Below are 23,006 nucleotides of genomic sequence, written 5' to 3' on the forward strand. Positions count from 1 at the left end.
GAGGGTCAGGCCTGGCTGGATCCCACCCCCTGAATAGGACAATGACCCTCTAAACTCTTTTCTGTCCCAATGATTTGATGGTAACATCCATTACACAGAAGGGGGGCCACCGCAAAGCTGCAAATCCCAAGCTCCTAGCATTGGTACTTAGCTTCGGATGTCCACACTGGAAGAGTGGCCATCAGAGTAACTGATGAGCATCTGTACTCTCTACAAACCTGCTTCAGATCACAGCTATGAGAGGGCTGTAACAGTCCAACAGATTGTGTCATACTGCCCCACGGCCCACACAGCACCCGGCCACGTGGTCACTGCTGCAGGAGGAACAGGGGCCCAGCCAGCACTCACAACACTTACCCCTAGACTTCCACATTTCAGTTTCAACATGTGATCACTTCTGGGCTTAACTTGATGAAGATCAGGTTAGTGGGAACCACAGAGCAGCTGAAAGCTTTGATTGCTTGGTGTCTTTGTAGCTTATTCAGCAGAAATTGCTGATCTCTGTGCTACGGCACTACATGGTGCTGTTCCAGTGTACTGAGGCCATAAACAAGCAGTTACTCCGGGATTTCAGTAACCCAGCTTGATCCACTGCTCTTTTCCTGCTGCCTCAGTCACTTCCAAGATTCAGTATGCCAAGGAGGACATGTAATCAGTCTGGGACTTCCCTCAGCTTACCACATGCTTAGCCTGGGGATTTGCAGAGCGCTACAGCACTAATACCTTCAGATGGAACTGCTGACTTAGCCCAGCTAATTCAGTGCTATACATTAATGTGCTCACTATGGTCAAACATACAAATGAGCAAGCAGTCCTTGCTGCTTGGTGCAGTTGCCCACATGCTCTCTCCACAGCACACGAGTCATGGCTCCACTGCCCCTGTGCTGAGCTGCCCACCTTGTCTGCTCTACCCCATGGTAACCTTGTCCAGAACCCAATGCCAGGGGCCATTGCTGCCAAACCATTTTGGTGAATCCCTCACTTGATGCACAACCAAAAGCAGAGGGAAGTTGGCACAGTGTTCAAAAAGACACCTGCCTGGGCACCAAGCAGGGGAGTTTGAGCTCTCCTCCAAGACCAGAGCTCTCAGCAGCTCCTGCCAAAGAAGAAACGCCAGGATAGAAGGATGTTAGGAAGTCCATCATAGTGCTGGGATAAGGCTCAAACCTGCTGGCTGCCTGAGGGAGACAGCAACTGTAATGTGCCATCCTACCTGGTGCCTCCTGCTGAAGAAGGCTTAGTAATGAGCTCCTCCGGGCCACTGAGCCATATGCCCAGCCATTGCTCCTCAGGCTGGGCAGGGACCTGATCCTCCATCACTGGCAGAGAGCAGATCCCAAGGAGCAAGGGGGGAGGGGGAGAGAGAGAGAGGAAATCCAGCCTCTAACTCCAATCTTCCAATTTTTGTGGACTTGCTCTCAGCTGTTATTCCTGTTACACCCTCGAGATCAATCCTTCCATCAGTCACTGTCAGCCCTGTATAATCTTCCTGATCTTCCCCAGCATCCTTTAGTTTAACTGCACCACAGAGATATTTATATATCCAGACCTACACAGCAACCACTGCTTCAATGCTGGGCAAAGCCCATCTGTCTGCCTTCCCAAGACACTTTCGCCTCCTTTGCTCTTGCATGTTCAATGTGAAAAGCACTAGTACTGTAGCTGGGCCTTCTTTTTAAAGGCTAAGGAATAGGCTAAGATCCAGCCATTTCTGTGCTCTAATCATCATCATAAAATCTGTATTATTTGCCTGTCACTTCTACCGACATAACCAAGGAAGCTCAGATGTTACAGAAGAATTTTTCCCTTGCTTTTCCCTTTGTACTTGTCACCTCCACCCCACATCCCCACAGGCTGTTTTTGTCCAGCTTAGTCCAAAAACAGTCAAGCAGTTTGCTGCAGAGACAGGTGGCACAACACAGAGGGAAGGTCAAAACCCAGTCTTGCTTATATAGAGCTCATTTCCCCAAATAACTTTCTCGATTATTTTTGCCTGAAGAATACTACTCCCAGGCTACGGCATGACCAACCAAGGGTGATACTCAGCAGTGCTGGCAGTCACTAACAACACTTGCTGTGAACATATTGCCTTGTTATTGAAAAATCAGCAGCATCTTTTCCAACTTCTTTGGCATGCCCAAACCAAGGAATAAAGCCTTTGGCAAGCAGAGGCTCACCTCTTTACCAGGGAGAAAGAAAAAAAATATCTGCATTAGGTCTTGGGAGACGTAATGGATTAACAGGCCTCCACAGGGGGCATTTGCACAGAGTGGTGCTGCTTGCTACGCGCCACGTCATGCCGTGCACATCACAGACAAAACCAAACAGCTGGATTACACTTTCCCCAACGTGAGCTCTTTGAAGTCAAGAGCTGTGGGATCCAAGGTCCTGCCTGAGCTTCTTAGGGTTTCAAAGGAAAGGCTGGCAGTTTGTTGGTATTACCTTATCTAATTCAGTGGAGACACTCGCTGGTTAAATAACAAACTAGCTGTCACATACACTAAATGTTAGTGACAAATGTATTGATTTGGGGTTTTCTTTTCCTCTGCTACTGATGTAACCTAGTTAATTAACTGCAGGTACCAAAGTGCATTCAAATAATACTGAGTCTTGAAAACTGACAGAAGATTGAGATGTTGGGATTTCAAACTAGTGTTCTTTTAACATGCGGACAATTGGGCAAAGCCATGGTATAATCAACCGTGTGTGATGAAAGTTAAAAAGTTATATACACACATTTTTGAGAAAGAGTTATGGAGGACAAGCATTACAGCCCTTCTCCTTAATTTCTTGTTTCCTAATGTGGTCTACCCAGCGCCAGATAGCAGCATTAGTTATGTTTACAGCTAGCACAGTGGTAAGAGATAATTGTGCAACTCCCATGAGATACATGCCCAGGCATAAGCAGTGCACTGCAGAAGGAGCTAGAGAAATACAGACACAGGTATGCAGGGCACGCAAGAGAGCACTGGCAGACCTGCCGGCCCTAGGGGCTCTCACAGGCTCCACCTTATTACACTCAGCATCTTCTTGCTAACATGGATACTTCCAAAAGTCTCACTGGTCACACTTGAGATTTATAAAACAGAAGCAAATTTCCTATGCTATTAGGCTGTACTAAAGCCCCCTGTGCCACATTAAATCTCCAGCAAAAGCTACAGAGAAAGTTTAAAGAAAAGCTATCCAAAATTTAGAACAAGATAGGATGCCAATTTGTCCTACATCCAGGAGACTAAGCTTTAACACAAGTCCCCACTTCTGTTTTGCTAAAAGAAAACAGAATCAAAGTAAAACTAAAAGTAGTTACCATAGCTGATACTAAGCCAAAGAGTGGAACAAAGTTCATCTCATACAATACCAGTTTCTCCTATTTGATTTGCATTTGTGTTTTGTTGAAGAAGCAACATGCTTATGCTAAAAAGCCCCCACACTGGAACAAGCTGCTCCCATTTCCAATGACTACTGTCATCAGCCCAAAGAGGCAGAAGCTAGCAGGAGCCCCTCCAGCGGCAACGGGTTCCCATACACCCTGCTCACCACACACGTGAGGTTGGACAGGCAAAGGGGCAAGATGGCCAGCAGCTTCGGTAGCACATTGGGATGTTGCTGACCTTCAGCCCCACAATTGTTTTTACTGCATTAAACCACAGCCAGTGCCAGGTGCTCTGAATTTTGGCTTAGGATCAGAGCCAGCCAGTTAATGCCACCTCCACAGGAGAAGAGGACACCAGTCCAGAAGAAGACTCCCTGGCTGAGATGGAGCTCACACTCCACAGTGCATCTTCAGAGTGCTCTGAAATCAATCAGTGCATCACACTTACTTGTGTGAGAGTTGGCTCAGGACCTTGAAGAGAAACTTCAGGTAGAAACCAGGGTCAAAACATCAGAGTGAATTTCAGTCACCCAAGTGTCACTATGTTTTACCTAATTCATGTTCAGTCTAGTGTGCAGAGATTCAGCATACAATATCTAAAAGGGAACAGAAGCTGCCAAAGGTTTGATGACAGTCATCTTGAAATGTACTACAAAAATCCCTTTAAAAGCAATGAAGGAAGTCACACTGAATGAGGACATATCACAAAGATTGGATTTCATGTCTAAAACGGTTGGCCTGAATGAGTCTGAGTAAACAGAAGTCTAGCCAGAGTGAGATTTTTATGAGGAAAACCTAGACTTGACCACAACTACTGCAGCCCGTAGCTCCGCAGGCCCCTCGGCTGCCCCCCCGACGGGTTCCTGACCACAAGGAGCAACCCCAGTGCAGTGCTTGTTCTTCTTCACCTCTGCGCTCCCCCTTTGCATTTCAGTCCTGCCTCCTTTCCTTCCTGGTGCCAGACTCCCCTCTCACACTCCTGTCTGCTCCCATACGGGCATAGGGAATGGGACCATGCTGGTCCTATCCCATCCGCTCAGAGCACCTCATCCAGCAGAGACCTGTTGACAGGAAAGGGTACTGAAGTCAGCTAACACTCAGCCAAGGGGTCCCCTGGGGGAAGCCTCCTGACAGATATTCCTGCTATTTTCATCCTGAAAAGCATCAGAGGACTTGTTTGTAGATTTTGCTCAGGCCGGTAGCCCATTAGAAGCTTGCCTTGCTTCATGCTGCAAATATAAAGCATCTGGACATGCCAGTACGATCATCATGATCTTAGCTATAGGCTGCTTTAGCAATTAAAAAGTACAACTGATAACGTCACTATCTGGTTAAATTCAACCCAAAGAAATAAATCTCTTCCTCTTCCATACATGCACAGCCCTGACTGCCTTAGGCAGAAGGCTGAGAACAGGCAGGCAGCTATGTTGTCTTCCTCTGCTTTCTTAGAGCAGACAGAGGAAGACAGCAGATGCTGTCAGCTAATTAGCCCATTGCAGCTCTTGTGGGGTAACTACTCAAGCAAGGATAAGGAGAGCAAGGAGGGTCATGGAAAGACTTTGTTGTGTTTTTGCCCTGCATTCCCACCCTAGCCATTGTTATTTGGGAAAAATACAGTAAAATACAATTCCTGTGTGTGGAATTCCTTCATTACAAGGAGACATGTTAATAGAGCAAGAGATGGCTTGCAGGACTTGGTAGCCAAGCCAAGCAGTGACGTATACATCCCAGGCAAGGACAATGGCAGAAGCTTCAGAGCAGAGGTCTGGATGCTGCTTTTCCCAATCAGCAGTTGTGTGTCCAAGCCTTAAGGCCATAAAAAACTCAGTTAAATTTAGCCACCAGCTGTCAGGGGAAAGGGAAGGTTAGGTGACATTCAGTTACCCATGCCTCCCAGGGTCAAGCCATTTATTTGGGGATTCATTGATTTAAGATGCTCCCATCTCACTTCTGCAAGTGTCACAGCTCTTCTGAGGGGCAAAAGTTAGTGTTGCCTTCAGTAAAAAGTGGAAAGTCACTAAACAGAACATCGTGCTTGCAGTGCTGCAGCTTTAGAGCCTTCAAGGGAGATATTCACTCACTCTGCACTGAAGATCTCATAGAAAGAAGCAGATTGAGTTTTAGAGAAAGTGCCCAACCTAACATTCATTGCCAAAGAAGGAAGGTCCACTGACCTAGATGGTTGAAAGAAACCAACAGTGGCGTTTAGTTCTTCTGGCTGTTTGAAGATACCAGTTTTCATACTTCTCCTGAAAACAATGGGAAGTTAGTGAAGACGACTTTTTATAAGCAGTTGTTCTGTGCTGCTAACATAGAACTTTTTGAATCCAGTAAACAAAAGCCAAGTTTAAAAACTGGAATTTAGTTCTTCCAAAAGAAACTTCTCAGCAGTTTGCCTTTTCTGCAATACACCTAGCAATATTTTGTCATCGTAAATTGACTCTGATTTATTTCACCCCTCTCATTCAATATCTAGTTTGAAAAACATTGACATCAAGGGCTCATTGAAAATGGATTTATGTCTGCAGACTGCACTAGAGCACTGATGTGAATTTCCTGAAACATTAAGTTGACCAAATAAGAACACACACACACACAAAAAAAAATCCAAAGAGTTGATTCGTATCTAACTTATACAAGATAGATACATGAAGGCCACAGGCACACGCCAGCATAAACCATTGTCAGACTCAATGTTCATACATACTAAAGAAAAACATGAGCTGCAACTTCTCAAGAAGACAGCACTTGAAAGGCTTCCAGCACCGAGTTTAAAAATTCACCGCATCCTAAGCTGCACCTGATCTGATAAAACATTCCTTGGAACCAACACAGAAGACACATCCAAGGGGAGTGACCTCTTCTGTGGGGCTTCACAGAGCCTGGACACGCTGCAGGAATGTATGAGCTAAGCCTTCACAAGAGCCTGGTTTTCAAAGAAATGCTCTCTTCCTTGCGAGCTGCTCACAGGGGAAAAAAAACCCGAGGTGCTTAAAGAGACAGATGGACACTCACACAATTTACAAGACACTTGCCTCTCTTTTTAAGTGCCCAGTTGCCTTCCCAAGTTGTTCCAGGTTACATGCAAGCTTGTCCCTGTGCAGACAGGCAGCTGGACTGCTCACAAATCCCTGCAAAGACCACACTGCAGCTGAGGACACAGCTCCCCTCTCTTCGCTCCGTAAGCGAAATAGCTTAGTCAAAGAAAGGGTCATAGCACAGGGAACTGAGCTCACTCCTAAGCTTATAGACTTGGCCAGAGCTCTCTGTTGTTCTTTCTTGGAACCAAAGTACAGACCCTGCAGCTGAGCAGTAGCCTCCTTCCCAGCCTGCATATCCCAGAGAAGCCAGTACAGACCTGACAGTCCTCTTCCAGAGGCACCTATAACAACACCACACTAGCCCATACACTCAAGACCACAGCAAGATACCACTGCCTCTTCCCCCATACCGTGACAGAGGTGGTTTTAGGGAGAGAACAGCTAAGTCACGGAAACTGGCCACACCTGTGAGTGGGAATGAGAAGCTCAGCACAGGTGAGATGAGAGGATGTCTCTCCATAGCTGCTGCCCATCTCTGATGGGCCCCAGCTCTGAGCCCCAACACCTCTCCTCTCGAAACTCATGGGATTGCAAACTAAGCTGCAGAAAGGTCCTGGCTCCTAACGGAGCAGCTCGAAGGAGCAGGAATCCCTCCTCCTGCAAACGCAGCAGCCAGCCGGGCTCAGCCCTCTCCTGAGGGCCCCTGGTAGGGGCTGCTGTGGGATGTGCCCAAAGTGCTAGGGCTGGAGGCACCTGTGAGAGCCCCAGCCCCTGGAGACCCCACCTGACTCCCCTGCTGCCTCTGGACCAGCACTGGCAGCTTCTGGTCACAGCTAGATGAGGTGGCAAGAAGACAACTCCTCCCTCATTTTTCTCTTGTTCATTGAAGAAAAAAAATCTACTATAAATCTTCACATTTCACCTTGAGTTAATCTGGAAGCAGTTTCAGCTGCCAGTCTTCCAAACAACCTGAAAGCAGAAGTGTGTGTTCTTTATGTTCCTAAATTTGTGGAATAAATGTGAAAAATATCGACTAAACGCCGTGCATGTTCCAGCTAAACTTTCTGCAGGAAAAGTAAAACGGCGTCTCCCAGCAGAGATCGCCTTTCCAGGACTGTTTGTGTTATCTTTTCTAGTGATGAAAATCTGGGGGGCAGGGGGGGGTTGCCTTTCCTTGCCCTGGATTGCAGTTGAATAGTCAAGCACTTGCACAAATGTTCCAAAACCCTGCAGGACTGGGCATGAGCACACCAGAGCAGGGAAGGGGGAAGGTCAGAGAAACCAGAGGACACTACGAACAACAGGGTTAATGAAGCGCTTTTCCTGCCGCAGCCGAGCGCGGGCTCTCGGGTATCTCTGCAGCTGCGAGCACCCGCGGCGGGAGCGTTTGCACCATCCCCGGCCCAGGCTGCGGTGCGGGACCCGGCAGAGGACCCTGCACACACCTGGGGGCTTGGGTAACCGGGGCCACAGATAACTGGATATGCAGAAAGATGCACTCGCACAGTGTTCTTTTATTGTTTTTATTTATTCTTGATTTTATCGAGTGACCATCTTGGTGGCGCTTCTGGTGAAAGCTTTCCTTGTTGTAGCTACTGTTTTTTAAAGGTTTAGGAGTCCTGTTTTTTTCAAATTTATTTTTATTGTAAATAGGTTTTATTTTCTCTGGTAAACAGTTATATGAAGTAAAATTTCCTCCAGATCAAAGTAAAAGAGGATCAGGTCTGGCAGTTATCCAAACTAATTAATTTGATTTAAAAAACATAAGGTTATTATTTTTTATTCTGTTTCTTGGAGGATTTGCCTGTCTTCTGCTTCCTGGATTTTTGGTCTTGAACTGGGTGATGTTTTCAAGGTTTTTTTTCCTACAATCATGAAAAACAGTCTTTTGCTTTTTTAAAAATAAAGTACATATTTTCTGCTAACCACATGATTCTGAGAGCAGAAGCTCTGAGGGAGGAAAGCCACATCCCTCCAGGCTTGTGGATGTTGTGAGCGCCGGCTACTTCTCACTCCAGCCCAACTCATTGATTCAAAATCATCCCGGGCCCACGGGAACTGGGCGATGAAAGGGCTGGGTGCCACCCTGGGACCGTCTCTAACAGCGGCATCTGCTCTCCAGGTCGGTGCTTCGGCTGGAGATGGGTTATGTTGTCTTTTCAGAGCCATAGAAATACGAATGTGAAAGTCAAAGTGAGAAAGCCAAAGCCCACGTAGTTTTATCAGGCTTTATCACAGCCAAAATATCTGAGTCAAATTTGTTACTTTGCAGATGTTTCAACCTTATATCCCAGCCTGGGACCCTGATAAGTTTTGAAATGCTGAACTTTCTCCTGGGACAGGAACAGAAGAAATAAGAAGCTAAAAATAAAGCTATGAAAATATTCTCATTTCCAGCGTATCCAAGAGGAATTGTGCTGGAAATGCCTTTGGGGAATTACACAAACCAGGCACATGACGTCCGCTGCAGGAGAAGCAGCAGCCAAAATAAACTGCCGAACGAGAGAGTCCTGCAGCCTGGGGGACCCCGGGGACACCCCTTCCTCCACGCACGAGAGCCCCGACCTCGGCACGGGGCACGTGCGACGCGGCTCCTTGCTTTCCGCCAGCTCCCGCACGCTGGAGCAGCCAGCACGGCCCCGGGAGCTGCCCCGTCCCGCGGCCTCGGGCGGCACCTCGCAGCTTTGGCCCGCGGCTGTGGGCCCTTTCCGGGCGTTTATTTTAGGTGCTTTTCTCCTTCACCCAAACTCTCAGCGCTGGCCAAGTTTGCCCGGGGCACACGCATCTGCTTCGAGAGGCTGATGCCCCCCGCGCTGCCCCATCGCGCCGGTGCTATTCTCCAGGCCTGGGCACGGCCTCGCACCCCGGCTGGGGCAGAAAACAGAGAAACCGCAGTGAGCAGCAGGAAATAGGAGGAAATACTTGGAAAAAATGCCATCGGTTACAAAAATAGAACAACGGGAGCAAGCGGAGGAGTCCGACCGCGCGTGCCCCGTCAGAAGTGACCATCCTCACTCAGGCAGCTGGCTGAATAATACAGGGAAAAAAAACCTTCTTTCGTTTTTCTCCTAGCATCACATGAAATTAGTGCCTGATACACAGAGAGATGTGCTTAGGGCTTGGTTGTGCTCCCACCAGGACAGGCTTTAGGCTAGGTCTTGTCAGCAAGTTTCCAGAAGAGCAGCTTCACGCTGCAGCCCCCATCATCTGCTGCAGGTCTGAATTTCTGGGACAATTCCAGTGCAAATTGGTTCTGCCAGAGCCAAGTGGAGCCATCGGCCATGCCAATAACAGGGTTGCTGTTATTGCACTGCTGGGAATTACTGCCCCTGCTGCCTGGCTTAGCCTGTGACCAGGATCAGATCTGAAAAATGTTATTCAATCGAGCCTCACAAAAGCAGAACCTGCGGCTGGCACTGGTTGAGGTGCCGTGGGCATGCCGATGCACAGCCCCAGAGCTGCTGCGGCAGCAAAAAAAGGCCTCCTGGCCTGCTCCCCGCAGCCTGCCACCATCCTATCATCCCCATAGGGTCTCCATGCTTAACATCGCAGGCAAAAGAGCCGGTCACCTTATGTGGATCACCTGGAGATTAATCCGTCTTATTTTATTGGAAAGAAGCTGGAGACTGATCCTGAGAGGTGGCGCAGGCGGGTGGGGAGGAGCGGTGGGAAGCGGATACGTGGGTGCCGCGCTGGCACCGTGGCCACGGGGAGCTGCGGGGAGAGCAGCGCTCCCGCTCCCCTGCTCCTGCAGGCCAGGGCTCTGATTTTCACTTGCTGCAGAACACGTGCTTGTTTCTGCACGCGACGCCGCAAGTGCCCGCGCAAGTGTCCAACCCCGATTCCTCCCTCACGTGCACAATTAGGTATCTGCTTCAGCCCGCAGGCTTCAGCGAGCTGGACGAACCTCCCCTTTAATTGCGCATTAACACCCCGGAGAAGTCAAGCCCTGCGGAGGCTGCACGCCAGATTTTCCGCTATCAGCCGGGCCCGGCACGGGACGCGAGCAGGCGCTGTGCAGGCGGGCGCGGGGCTCCTCGCCGCGCTGGCAGGTACCGCTGAGCGTCGACGGGTGCCTCGGCACGCCGGCTCTGCCCCTGCACCTGGCTTTGCAAGAAGGCGGTTTGCGGGGGAGGCCCTGGGCTTGCAGCGGTGCCGGCCTCGCGCCGCGCCGTCCCCGTCCCCGTCCCGTCCCGAGCGGAGGACGGAGGGCTCCCGGGCTCCGGCGCCCCAGGAGCCGCCAGGGCCAGGGCTCGCCCCTGCCCTGGCCTCGGGGCTCTCTCCGCCCGCCGATCCTCCCCGCTCTCCGCCCTCCCTCTCCCCGCTGCCACAAGATGGGGCTTTCGGACCGGTCTCCGCCACGCGACGGCAGCAAGCCCTGGCCTTGGAGCCTCTCCAGCTGCTTTCCAGTCCGTGAAACGCGAGATCCGGGGCCTGCCCGGAGGGGCCAGCTGGGGCGCAGGCCGGCAGCGCTGCCGGGCCGAGCGGCGCGCCCCCGCGGCAGCCAGCCCGGCGCGGGGCCGGGGCCTCGCCGCCCCCTCCCCGCCGCTCGGCGGGGGCCTCCCGGCAGCCAGCCCCTGCCTGACCAGCCTCAGAAGCGAGTCAGTCAGCTCGGCTATTTTTAAAGCATCTGATCAGTCCTATTCGTTGGGCAACACGTTACTGCCCTGCCCCTCCTTCGTGCCAAGCGCCTTCCCACTTGCATCGTGCCAAGCGCCTTCCCACTTGCATCCGCATGCCTGCGAGGGCGCCTGGGTAAGGAGACGGCCTGAAGAGCCGCCCAAGGCTGGTCCTCCCAGAGGGCAACCTTAAAATAACCCTCCGAAGCTAAAATGAGAGAAGGACGGGCCAGAGGACATCCCTACCCCTTTTCCCCACACCAGTGCGAGCAGATGCCTAAGCAGCGCAGGGGAACACCAGCCTGGGTCACCTGTCACCACGCACTGCCCTGGCCACCCGGCACCCGCGAGCCCCAGCTCTGGGCTGCTCTTCGCTCCACTGCTCCCACCACAGGCCGAGGCCCGCTGAGCACTGGCACTACCATACCTCTGCTCCAGCCCCAGCTCAAGGGCACCATCGAAGCTGGCAGCAAGAGCCTCCCTCTCCCTCAACCCCATCTTTCCTCTTCCTCCTCCCCACCACTAGCCCTCACCTGTGCTTATCACAGGCAATTACCATCCCACTCCTGTGATTCACTCAGGTGTATCACTAATGACTTCATCAGTTCTTAATGAGGACCCACCACCCTGCTTGTCCTGGCAGCAGCATACGGGGTGGCTGCAGGAGGGCCCGGGCAGTGGCGCCAGCCACCTGCACCAGTGCTGCCTTCGCGGTGTCTCGGAAGCAGGCGCCATCGTGCCACAGCTGGGCACAGCAGCGCTCGCTGGGCACCCTGGCCTGGATAGGGTCCCCCGCCAGCACCGGCGCGCCAGCTCCCCACCGCGCCACACAGCATGGCTGCACCCAGAAACTCCCGGTTTTCATCTGTCCCCAGGGCCAAGAGTCATGCAGCCCAATAACTAGACGTGTCCCAGCTTGCTTCCTTGCCCAGAGTGTGGGGCATAGTGGTTTTTACAGTATATGGCATCTTACAGGGCTTTATTTTGGTTGTGTCTTTAATGCAGGCTTTTGCCCAGGAGAGCGCATCGCTCGCAGTCCTGAGTGAGCAGGTCAGCTTGTTCCCTGGGATCGCGTTTTCCCCTGTAAACACGTTTATCTGCCCATCGCATTTGTGAGCAGCTCTAACATGAATTCCCCCCTCTTGGGATCAAAGCAGTTTGTTGATTCATTAATTTATTAATTATTAATACTGTATAATTAAATGTTGATCAGCGAATGACTTATTTGTGTTCAATATCACCACCAGATAAATCCCAACACTAGACTCTTAGAAATCGTAACCTGCCATCTATAAAGGATCCCAAACATCTGTAATCCACGCCGGGTTTAGGCCCCCCTGGGAGCATCAAGTCCCTCCTGTGGGCGCCGTGGTGGCTCCGGTGCCGGCTGTGCCTCTGCTGCTTCAAAGGCAGTGCTGGTGGCTGGGGACAGGGGATTTTTCCAGCTGTGTGGTGGACTCTGCCCACAGCCCAAGTTTCAGGAGTCACAGAAGCAGGAGCTGAAGCACAGCCTGGGAACATGCCTCCTTGCGTGCAGCTCTGGCCTCAGAGTCTCCTTTTAGCTCCTCTTGCGGAGATGAAGCTCATGCCATTATCGCATCTCCAGCCCTCTGTTATGATAAAACTTGATAGAGGAGTGTGGATTGCAGCAATGTTGAGTTCCCACTAATGTGAGAAAACAGAGGGACAGAGGGGAGGGATGAGTGAATAAAATGCTAGTTAGACAGTAGGGAAGACACATGAAAACTTGACCTTCGTGCATAAATCCATGAGCAGCTGGCTTCTTTGGCAGCACTGTATGGAGAGGGAGGTGGTCCTTTGGGAGCAGTACTAGGAAAACCCTTCCCAGCCCCAGCCTAGTTTCACCTCCAGACCTTGGATAACATCTCAGTGAAGTTAATCTCCCAGCAATAAGCTGCATTTGCACTTTCTCCACCCCTATGTCACAGGCAGCTGGGACAGGGCTGTGCCACATCTGTGTTCTGCCACATAGGGCTCCCAGCTGGTGGTCCCCTAAGGGGGCTGGGGACCTGCAATGGGCTCACGTGCCCCATATGTGATTGCACACCCTACACCTGGCTCTGTAACCAGCCTTGCAGTCCTGCCCCCAGGGAAGAGCCATTGCCCCCAGGCCACCACCACATTATTGCGACCAACCTAGCCATGCCACAGTGACTTTTAGGCTGGACCACTTGAGTCTCAAGTCATAAAGGAATTTTCCAGCAAAGCATTTTCTTTTCTCACTATCTTTGCTGCCAGGAGGCACTGCCATGCACATCTTTGCTGCAGGACTGGTCTTTGGCTGTGCTCTTGGAGGGTGGTTTAATGGCCACAAACTCTGGGGGGAGGCTGTGCTGGAAGTGGCATGGGCTGAACCTAGACAGAGCAACTAAAGATTAAACATCCATGTGCAGCATAGTACCCTGCAATGTCACTTTTAAAGAGAAACACTTGGGCTCAAACCAGGCACCTCCAGTCTGATCTGCTGGGCAGATGGGGTGAGTTGCAGGGTAGATTTGGAGACCCTGAGTGAAAAGGCTCCAGGTGTGCTGCTTGGCACAGACCCACTGCACAGCAAGAAGCCACCACCAGGTTGTGGTTTTGACCAGGCTGACATAATTATTTGGCACAACCAAACTTCTGGGACAACTAAGGATACGGATCTCCTTTTCCACTGCTCTAAACCTACAGGGGTCAAAAGGAAGGACGTCTGTAAAAGCTAGAGGAGCTGTTACTTGCTCTTGAGCTACCACCACATGAGGATCTGCCTGTCCTGCAGAGGCTGGGAGGAGAGACTGTTAGACCATGGCAATGACCACTAGGAGTGTCAACCTGGACAGCCAGCTTTGATACAAGCTTGGAAGTCATCCTTGCAGAGAAAGGATGCTCAGGAGCCTTCGAACTTTTTTTGATCAGGGAGAAGAGAGAGAACATTTGCTTGGGAAAGCCTTCCCATGGCAAGGACTTAGTGGGGCCGGCTGCCTGCCCTTTTTCTCTGCTCTCCACATGCGTCGTGACAGGGTGCTGAGCACTTGCAGGGAAAGAGCGTGTGTGTAGGTGGTGGAAAGGTTTGCTGCTGAATAGGTGGGAAGCTCTTCCAGCAGTGACAGCCTGATGGAAACCCTCTGCTTTGCTCTCCTGCAGGATTAACCTCGCATGAGCTGGAGGGGACTACCAAACTCCACCATCATGTGGAGAGGTTCTTGCATGAATCACCATCTTCATGCCATAGGGCCAAATTCATCTGGTTATGCAGAAAGTGATGTAGCTCTGTGCAAACTGTGGCAGCATTCACCATCTCAGCTCCCTCCGCCGCTGCTGAGGAGCAGGGTGATGGCCAAAGGGGAGCCGACGGCTCTGAGCCTGAGGGCAGCAGCTCAGCTGCCAGGTTTGTCTCAGCCCCACCAGGCCTGTCTTTCTGTGCCCTGAGGCCCTTGCCATATTTGCAATTTGTAACTAAAGCTGCCAGTCAGTAAGGGCCAGGAGGGGCCTGGAACGTGTTTGAGTGCTGCTGTCCTCCTAGTCCCAGAAGGTTTATTTGGTGCTGAGCTGCCTCTTTGCAGCTTTTCCTGCCCTGGAAGCAGCAGAGCTCAGCAACACCCAGCAATCCCTGAGAAAAGGGTCTGAGGATGGGCACCCTGGACGTGCTGAGGCTACCACCGCCTCAGCCGCCGGGGAACCTCCAGCTCCCAGCAGAGGCTCTTTGGGGCTCAGCTCTCCCCAAAGACGTGTTGCAGGGGCACTGCATGAAGGGAAGCTGAGGCTTGCACCCTGGTCCCTTCTAATGCTTCATCCAAAAGCACTGCTCCAAGAGCTGCGTTCGGCTGCCCTGGCTCCTTGCCTCCGTGCTCAGGGACACCCACTAGAGCATTTTTCTGCATTCCCAAATTTCCACACACCTCCCCCCCCCCAAGAAATTTTCTGTCCCATTTGGAATTACTGGGCTCCCTGCAGCATGGTGGGGACTCTTATCTGGCCACACCAGGCTGGAGAGCCCAGGAGACACATGCAGCAACCCTGCAAGTAGCTGCACGGCTGGGGTGGATCCCATAGCCATCACCCAGATAACAAGATTAACTGTTTCAATTCAATCAAAGGAGGAAGCACATGAGGTCGGCGCAGGGCAGGCAGGAGCCCAGGGCACCCGGGAGCTGAGCAGCATGAAGCAAGTGGCTCTGAAATAGCCCTATGTCCATCACCAGGCCATGCAGATAGTGGGATAAATTGCAACAAGAGCAGTCCTTCAGCTGAAGGGCCTGAGTGATGGCCACAAGAACTGTGTCGTGGCCATTGATTTTCCTACTGAACTGTGACCCAGCTGCTAGCTGGAGTGGTTAAACTCAGCATTGCTGAGCACAGTCCCCATGACGTGCACCTTGGGGTGAGCGTGCAAGAGGCTCTGCACAGGCAGCATGTTCGCTCTTGAGAGCAATGCACCATTTTCCTAGCAGCTCGAGAAGGGTCTTAAAGAACCGATTTCTCCGCCAGATGCCCAGGCAGCCCTTAGCAACCCTTGGTGACCAGCTCTGTCCGTCTGCCACAGCAAAGCTTTTGCCTCTCCCCCCCCCAACCAGCTGCCCGGCTCTCACGGTGCTGGAGGGTGGTGGAAATGGTGCTCGCAATGTCAACAAGGGTAAATGAACAGCCCAGGTCTCTGGCACTCACAGGGAAGTGTTTGTTCTCATTGCGCTCAGGTGATACTGGATGAATTATTGGTTTTTCCCTTTTAGTGTTTTTCTCATCCAAAAACAATTAAGCAGGAATGCGGAGCATTCTCAGCAGTGCTGAGAAGCTTGGGAGCAGTGACGTGTAATGGCTGCTGCGGTCCTTACTGCTCTCCAAACGGCACAGCCTGAAATCCCAGATAAATGTTATCGGTCCTCAGCCTGATTCCTTTAAGCAGTTAAGCCGCCTTGGAGAAGAGCAGGGCTTGGAGCAGCGAGGGCTTTTCCCACCACCCTGCCCTGGAGGAGTAGCTGGCGGAGTGAGGGATGGGGCCACCCTGCCGTGTCCAGCCCAAGACTGCTCTGCTGGTGCCACTTTGCTGCCCTGGTTTTCCCCTTCGCAGAAGGAGCCTTTGGCCGTTGGGCAGCTTTTTGTGTGCTTTGTCCCGCTTTCCAAGGGCTGTTCCCACGCGCAAGCCCGGGCCAGCCCGCTGCCCGCGAGGCTGAGCTGGGCTCTGGTGGGCTGGTGACCCCTTGGTGCTGCGGGACCTGGCCACAGGGACCTGGGGGGTGTGGGGACCCGCTGGGGGGCAGGCAGGGGTCAGGCAGGCGAAGGTGCCCACTGGGACCAGCCCCACGCAGGTGCCGCCCGGCTCCCCATGTGCAACGTGCTAACGGCAGGCAGTAGCTCAGAGTGAGAATTTCTTTAAGAGGAAGGTTTTTTCTTTTCTTTCCTTTTTTTTTTTTTTCCCTAGGAGCTTCTCCACAACAGGATTTACTAAGGGATATTACGTAAGAGCCGTAATAACCCTCCGTAACCTCGCCGCTGCTTCTTTAGCTTCTCCCGTCACCCCCAGGCTAACAAGAGCCCTTCCTCCGCAGCAGGCGATCCTGCCGCGCGCTAGCCCAAGGGCAGAGCAGCTGCGGGGGCACAAGCGGGTGGGCGGCCGGCGGGGCCCCCGGCGCGGGGAGGACGTCTCCCGCGGGCCGGGCAGCTGCAGCGGTGCAACGCCGGCAAGATCGGGGTTGCGGCACGTCGCTGGGAAACTGTAGTCGGAGACAGGACTCACAGCACTGCCTGGAAGCCACCAGTACCCGAGAGGAAATTAGTGACATTAAGGAGGAAGAAAATTACTGTAACTAGAAACTTTCAACCTTAAAAAAAAAAAAAAAAAAAAAAGTTAAAAGCTAGTTTTGGAAGTGTCTCTGAAGAAATACTGAGATGTCACCATGGCTGTTCATCTTCTGGGGCAGCCTCTGTCGTGCTGGGTGAAAGGCAGTTGGCTAAAACCTTGAGACACATTGATCCCCCCAAAGCAAGCCCGCGTGCAGGGCTGTGTCGCAGCTCGCTGGCCAGAAACCCCGTCCCGACCCGCTGGAGCCGATGCTTTGAGCACTCGTTGACTCCATGAACGTACATCAGGGAGCAGTTCATCTCCATTTACCTGACAGGAAGGGCCATGTCATTCGCCTCTGCCCGTCCTTAGCTGCTCTGACACAGTCACCAGCTGGGTCACATGCCCATGAAGAGCCTTCGCAGGAAATGACTCTGCTGCCAAAATCTTCTGGGGGGAAAAAAGTCATTACAGTTTTAGTGGTATTTATTAGCTGTTCAGAAAGAGCCTAATTTCTAGAGTGGATGCTCCAAAGAGCAATGAGTAGCTGCAAAATGTTGATGCTCACCAAGCACTTGTACTTCATGGTCATTGCGGCACAGGGGCAAGTTCTCCTGCCCTGCCCCAGCAGTGGCCTGGCAAGTCTTCTGCAAGGACTGCTTCCAGCCTGTGCCTGCTACAGCAAAAAAAAGTGCCATAAAAATACATTTGAGCGGACTAGAAAAGCGGTACCTGAAGCTTCTGCCCATTTTTTCCCCACCATATTTCGTTAGCAATACGCCCCTAGGGGAAGAGCCCCGGAGCTGCTCCACGCAGGTGGAGACGTGTCTCAGAAACTTGCCTGCAGCAGAGCGCGTGACTCGGGCCTGCGAGACGGGGTCGTCCTGGGCAGATGTACTGCGCTGCTGGAGGTGATGGGGGGAAAGCAGAGGGAGGAAACACTCGCCTTCGTTTGGCTTTTCCAAGAGCTCTGCAGAAGAGCGGGAGGATTTTGCGGTGCGGGAGGCCAGCCTGCCCCGGAGCCTGCGCAGGGCCAAGCGCTCCCGCGACCGTGCCCGCAGCAACAGCCGCCGGGGCCGCGAAGCCCGGGACCGGGAGGTCGGCTGGAGGCTTTCCCTGCAACACTCATCTTTCCTGTACAGGGATTTCTGCAAGCGCCAGGGGATTTTGTCTGTCAGTGTTTCCGACTGGCACCAGTCTGCTCCCTGCTTTGCCTGGCGGGCAGCGAGCCGGGCTCCGGGGAGCCCCGGCCCGGGGGCAGCTCGGAGGGGCTCCCGCCAGGCGCCCGCCGGGGCCCGGGCGGGCAAGGCGCGGCGGCGCACGCGGGCTGCCGTCGCCCTGCCCTGCTCTCCTCCAAGGCTGGCGCTTCCGCCCCGGGCGCCGTGGCCCGAAGGAGCCTGCCAGCTCGCGGGCTGGAGCAGCGAGTGCCGCGAGTGGGAGGAAACTTCCCAGAAGGGGGAGAGCTAAATAAAGGCGAAGCCTGGACCCGGCTGAGGCCGCCAGCTATTTATTCGAGCACGCTTGCCCACTGCCGAGCAGGAGCAAGGTATTTTAGAGCTGCTGCAAGGAGCCTTGCCAGCCTGCGTGGCTTTTTAATTGAAACCAAACAACCCCCCCTGCCCCACCAACTTCTCCAAGCCCTGCACAACCAAAAGTGGGCGATCCAGTGGGCATCAACCTATTTCTGCTTGTCCAAACTGCACGCAGTCCTCAAATACAGCTGCCCGACTGGACCCTGTGTAGCACCTTGCAGCATCCTCCTCCAAGGCTCCCAGCCCCGAGGCCGTACCTGGAGCATCTGAGCACCCTCGGGAGGGCTGAGCTCCCCAGCCTGCCCTAGTATGATGCAGCCTGGGCTGGGAGAGCTGGAGGAAGGCAGGGGAAGCTGGTTAGGGATGCCCTGCTGCAGTACAGCTGCCTCGGGAAAGCTCGGCTGCACAGGCACCCTGGACAGACAGGGGCCACCAGCCCCTCCGCCAGCTCATGGCCAAGTGATGCTTGTGAGATACTTGGAAAAGATGCTCTCCCAAATGCAGCCAAGCTGGACCACAAGAAGCATCTCCACCTTGCACTGAGCTCACTTCTGAGCAGCATGTCCAGGCTGGCACCTAGGGGTACCAACATACAAGTACTGCAGCCCAGAGCAGCTCTTGAATCCAGCCCAAACCGTGCACAGCATAAGAAACTGCTTGCCTTCAGCTTTCACTTCCTCCAGGGAGAAGCAGTCCTCCAGCAGAACCTGCTCCTGGTAAAAGCAGAGGTTCACTCTGCCTTTGCCTGGGGTCACACCAACAGGTGAGGAAAGGGGGCTGGATCCTGTTGTCTGCCATATCCACCCACCCCTTATTTGTTCCCTGGAAATTGCATTTCTCCACTGCCATGCACCTCTAAGCCAGGCTTGCACCTCACCTTGCACACTGAGGCTTGTCTCTGCTCTCCAGCTGCTACAAGCACCGTCCCAGGGCTTGCAAGTCTTGTCTCCTCCAGCACCAACATAAAACACTCCTCCCTTCCCCCAAAGCACGCACCAGCTCTTGTAAAGAAGTAACCAGTGCAATCTTTGTTCTTGAATATGTATTTTTACTGAAAAAATCATTCATAAATTAACAAATACAAAAATGTACAAACACATGGGTAAATAAATGTAATGACACAAAGGATTGCTTTGCTGAAAAGTGTGTGTGTCCATGTTTTAAAACACTAGTCTTCAGTGCAAAAATGTCCCCCTGGCACCTCTTAAAAACATAACAGTAAGCTCAAAAGCCATGATGATGGAAAAATACGTTAATAGTTTAAAGCCACTGCTGATGGTGAGTGACTAGCAGTATGTGGCTGTCGCTCAGACGGTACCTCCCTTAGAGAGGCAGAGCTTTACAAATAATGAGCTGTAAATAAATAGTTTTGCAAATAAAACCAACATGGCTCATTAAAAAAAAAAAAAAAAAAAAAAAAAAAAAAAAGAAGAAGAAGAAGAAAGAAAAACAGCATTGAACATGACCTGCCCTTCTGCAGGGCTACAGACGGTGGTGACATGGAAGGGGTAAACGAGTGGCCTTGTTGAATCTCAGCTGCCAGAATATGTACAAGTTCTTTAATACGAGAATTTTTACACCAGAACAGCACATGCGCTTGACAGTATGTTCTTAAACAGTTACATTTACTATACAGCATTTGACTTAGCTGATAACAGTGCACATTTTTAAGATATTCCACATTTTAAAAAGGGAAAAAATTCAAAGTGATTAGAACAGAGGAACAGTGATGTCATTTTGGGGCAAAATGGACCCTTTTATGCCAACCTTAAATGAGTGCATTTCTGAGCAGAGGTAACGTCTTTCTTTGTTCAACACAAGGTGCAATGGATGTCAGGTACACAAAGGCTGAGGATTCAAACTAAGGTAGTTTAACACCTACTCACACACACATGCATGATTCCCGTGGTAGTGAACGTGGACTAGTTGAAATACATTCCTTGTTTGAAGCACCATTAAACAAAGACAGGTTTCTAGCAATGTCTCAAGATTAAAGAGAGGGGTAGGACAACAAGAGTCTAGCATTTGAAAAGGGTCCATGTGAATTCAAGATCAAGATTCAGAAGCAAAAGTCTTTATTGCTATATGCGCCATAAAAAGCAAATCCTCACCTCTGCCTATAAATAACCATGTCGAATTCCCTCAGGAAGCAATTTTAAAGCACATGTAAATTCAAAGACTTTAAACCTAAATTACAGGCTTATCAGCGCTTTTCAAGGGCAGACTCACTGTCCTCTCATACTGCCTGATAAGATCGACACAACGAGAACTCCATGTTTTCTAAACTAACATTTTCTTGATATGCTTTAGGAATGCCCTGGGCAGTCACACCCACAACAGACGTGTATGGGGATCATACATCCACGGAACCAAAAAAACCAATGTAAACCATGAAAAGTTAAGGAAACTGAAGGCAAACAATGCAATAAAAAGAAAGAGTATTTCTGAGGTCAAATACTCACAATTGTTATGTATAAATACATAATTAAAACACAACCCCCAAAGTATTATTTTTAAATGAGAGAGGTCCAGTAAAAATGACTGTGTACATGCTGTGTAACTAATGGATTGACTTTCAAAAGCGGATGGGGGAAAAAAAAAAACACCCTTTATATAGGTACAACCCAAAAATCCCAAATTAGTTGTAAAGAAGGAAGAGGAGTGGAAAAATGGGACAAGGGAGGGAGAATTTCAAATTTAGATGTTTGGATGAGGTGTTGGACCGAGATCTTGAGTTCTTGGTACTCATGTTTTCATGAACTTAATCCATATATCCTTCATTTTTCTCACTATTACTAATCAGTGGACAATCTACCCCACTAGCTGCACTTGTGCAAGTGCTTTCAGGTGGTTAAGGCTGATAACCAAGTGTCCTACCTAGTTCTAATTTACATTAGTTCAGTGTACTGTTAAATTTACACAATAAATACAAAATACTATTCCATAAAACAAAACCCCAAACCATAATGTTATCCTAGAGGAACCACTGCAGAACACTAAATTTGGGGCAGGTCCTGTGAAGTGCAGCCAGCTGCCCCATCCTGAGGACAATGCGTGGGCAGGAGAAGCCACCCCAAGGGTTTGCGAAGTCGGGGGGCCGAGGTCTCCTGGCCCAAAGCAGCAGTGGCTGCTCAGGGTGGTGCATGTGAACTCAACAAGTCTGCTAAACTTGCACTGGCCATCCAAGTGGCATACAGAGCAATAGGCAATGGATTTCATTCCATATGGCTTTCAGACTAATTTACACGTTATGCTTCAAAAATGACAGAAATGGTATTCCCCCCCCTCCCCCAATAAATATTCCCATTTCCTCACTCTCCATGGAAAAAGCCACCCACATGATTTCTGTAACGAGTGATGAGATGGCTGTATTTATCAACCACTACATTTTAAAGTTTAGGGCCCTGTTCCACGAACATTTATGCATATGCATAGCTTAAATCATGCAAGCAGTCTCACTGGCTGAAAAGGGAACAACTTGCACAAGTACAGTGATGCACACACAGGTGTTTACAGAATCCAGGACTAAAATGAGTGATCTTATGTAAACCTCTAGCTTGGATCTGAACCATACAAGAAAATAAAAAGGGGCAATTTACACAGCATATTTACACTTACACTTCTTTAAGAAGCGATTCTGTTGTATATACTTCAAGCAGGTCATTTAAAAAACTGCACAAACATAGAACGGTATCAGAAGTCCCGTTTGATCTCCCAGCTGGGGCAGTTGCTGACTGAATTGCTTCTGACCCTCCCAGTCGAGGAGCCAGAGTTACTCAGCCGAGCCAGCTCGCGGGGAGGAAGCAGGTCTGCAGCGAGTCCCGGTGCTGGAGATGATGGAGGTGGAATGTGAGACGAGAGCAGCAGTTCAAATCGTTGTCCTGAAACCCGGAAAGCGAGTGGCGGAAAAGGAAAAAGACTGCTGTGCTCGCTGCACAAGTATCGGGTTGGATTGGTACAGCAAGGACAATTTGTGCGTGCACTTTCAGCCTTATTCTCCAAAATACTGTGATCCTTCATTAGCCAAAGTATTTCTTGTCCTCGATAACCCTTAAAAAAGAAAGTCTAATGTGGTGTTTTCTTGGTGAAGGGCAGAGCAAAGTTATTTTCTCCTCTTAATATTCACTCACCAGAGCCAGCTCTGGTGTCAGGTTAACAGTGATGTTCTTATACAAGGCGTCATATGTGACGTTTGGAAAGTAGTTCAAGTTATTGAGGCCATCTAGGGCTTGCCTTTCTTTCGACTTCCTCAGCAAGGCGTACCTGTTTGGAGAGAGCAAGAGACCAGGGGATTCACTTCCCTGTACAAAGTCTGCTGACAGCTACAAAAACACCCTTAAAACAGTTGACCTCTATCCAAAGCCACAGAACAAAATGTCTCAGCCCTTAATAAAGAAGCCTCATCTTTTATGTATTCCTTGCATGTAAACATCCCAAACACTTTACAAAGTTGTGATAACAGAGCAAAACCATTCAACTTCTGCCTCGCCAAAACAAGGAGGGCTCCTTGGCCAGCAAGCCCCTCAGCCAGAAAACCCAGGAGACAAGCAGAAGCCAAAAGGCGATGTGGTCATTTCTGTTCCTTAGAAAACTGGATCACCCACCCACGTGCAGGACAAATGGTATTAGTCTGCGAGTGATGCGAGATGAGGAAGTAAAACT

At 50.9% G+C, this 23,006-nt stretch overlaps 1 protein-coding gene across 1 annotated transcript in view; it reads right to left on the bottom strand.

Moving 5' to 3' along the window:
- Nucleotides 1–19,746: 19,746 nt before the first annotated feature.
- Nucleotides 19,747–23,006, bottom strand: part of B4GALT5 (beta-1,4-galactosyltransferase 5) — a 38,588-nt gene continuing 35,328 nt past the window's right edge. Inside the window, exon 9 of the mRNA XM_062589012.1 lies at nucleotides 19,747–22,607. Within this exon, the coding sequence (XP_062444996.1) occupies nucleotides 22,460–22,607 (148 nt within the window). The 3' untranslated portion in view covers nucleotides 19,747–22,459. The remainder of the gene's footprint in view (nucleotides 22,608–23,006) is intronic.

This window comes from Rhea pennata, chromosome 16, assembly GCF_028389875.1.
Source record: "Rhea pennata isolate bPtePen1 chromosome 16, bPtePen1.pri, whole genome shotgun sequence".
Lineage (NCBI taxonomy): Eukaryota > Metazoa > Chordata > Aves > Rheiformes > Rheidae > Rhea > Rhea pennata.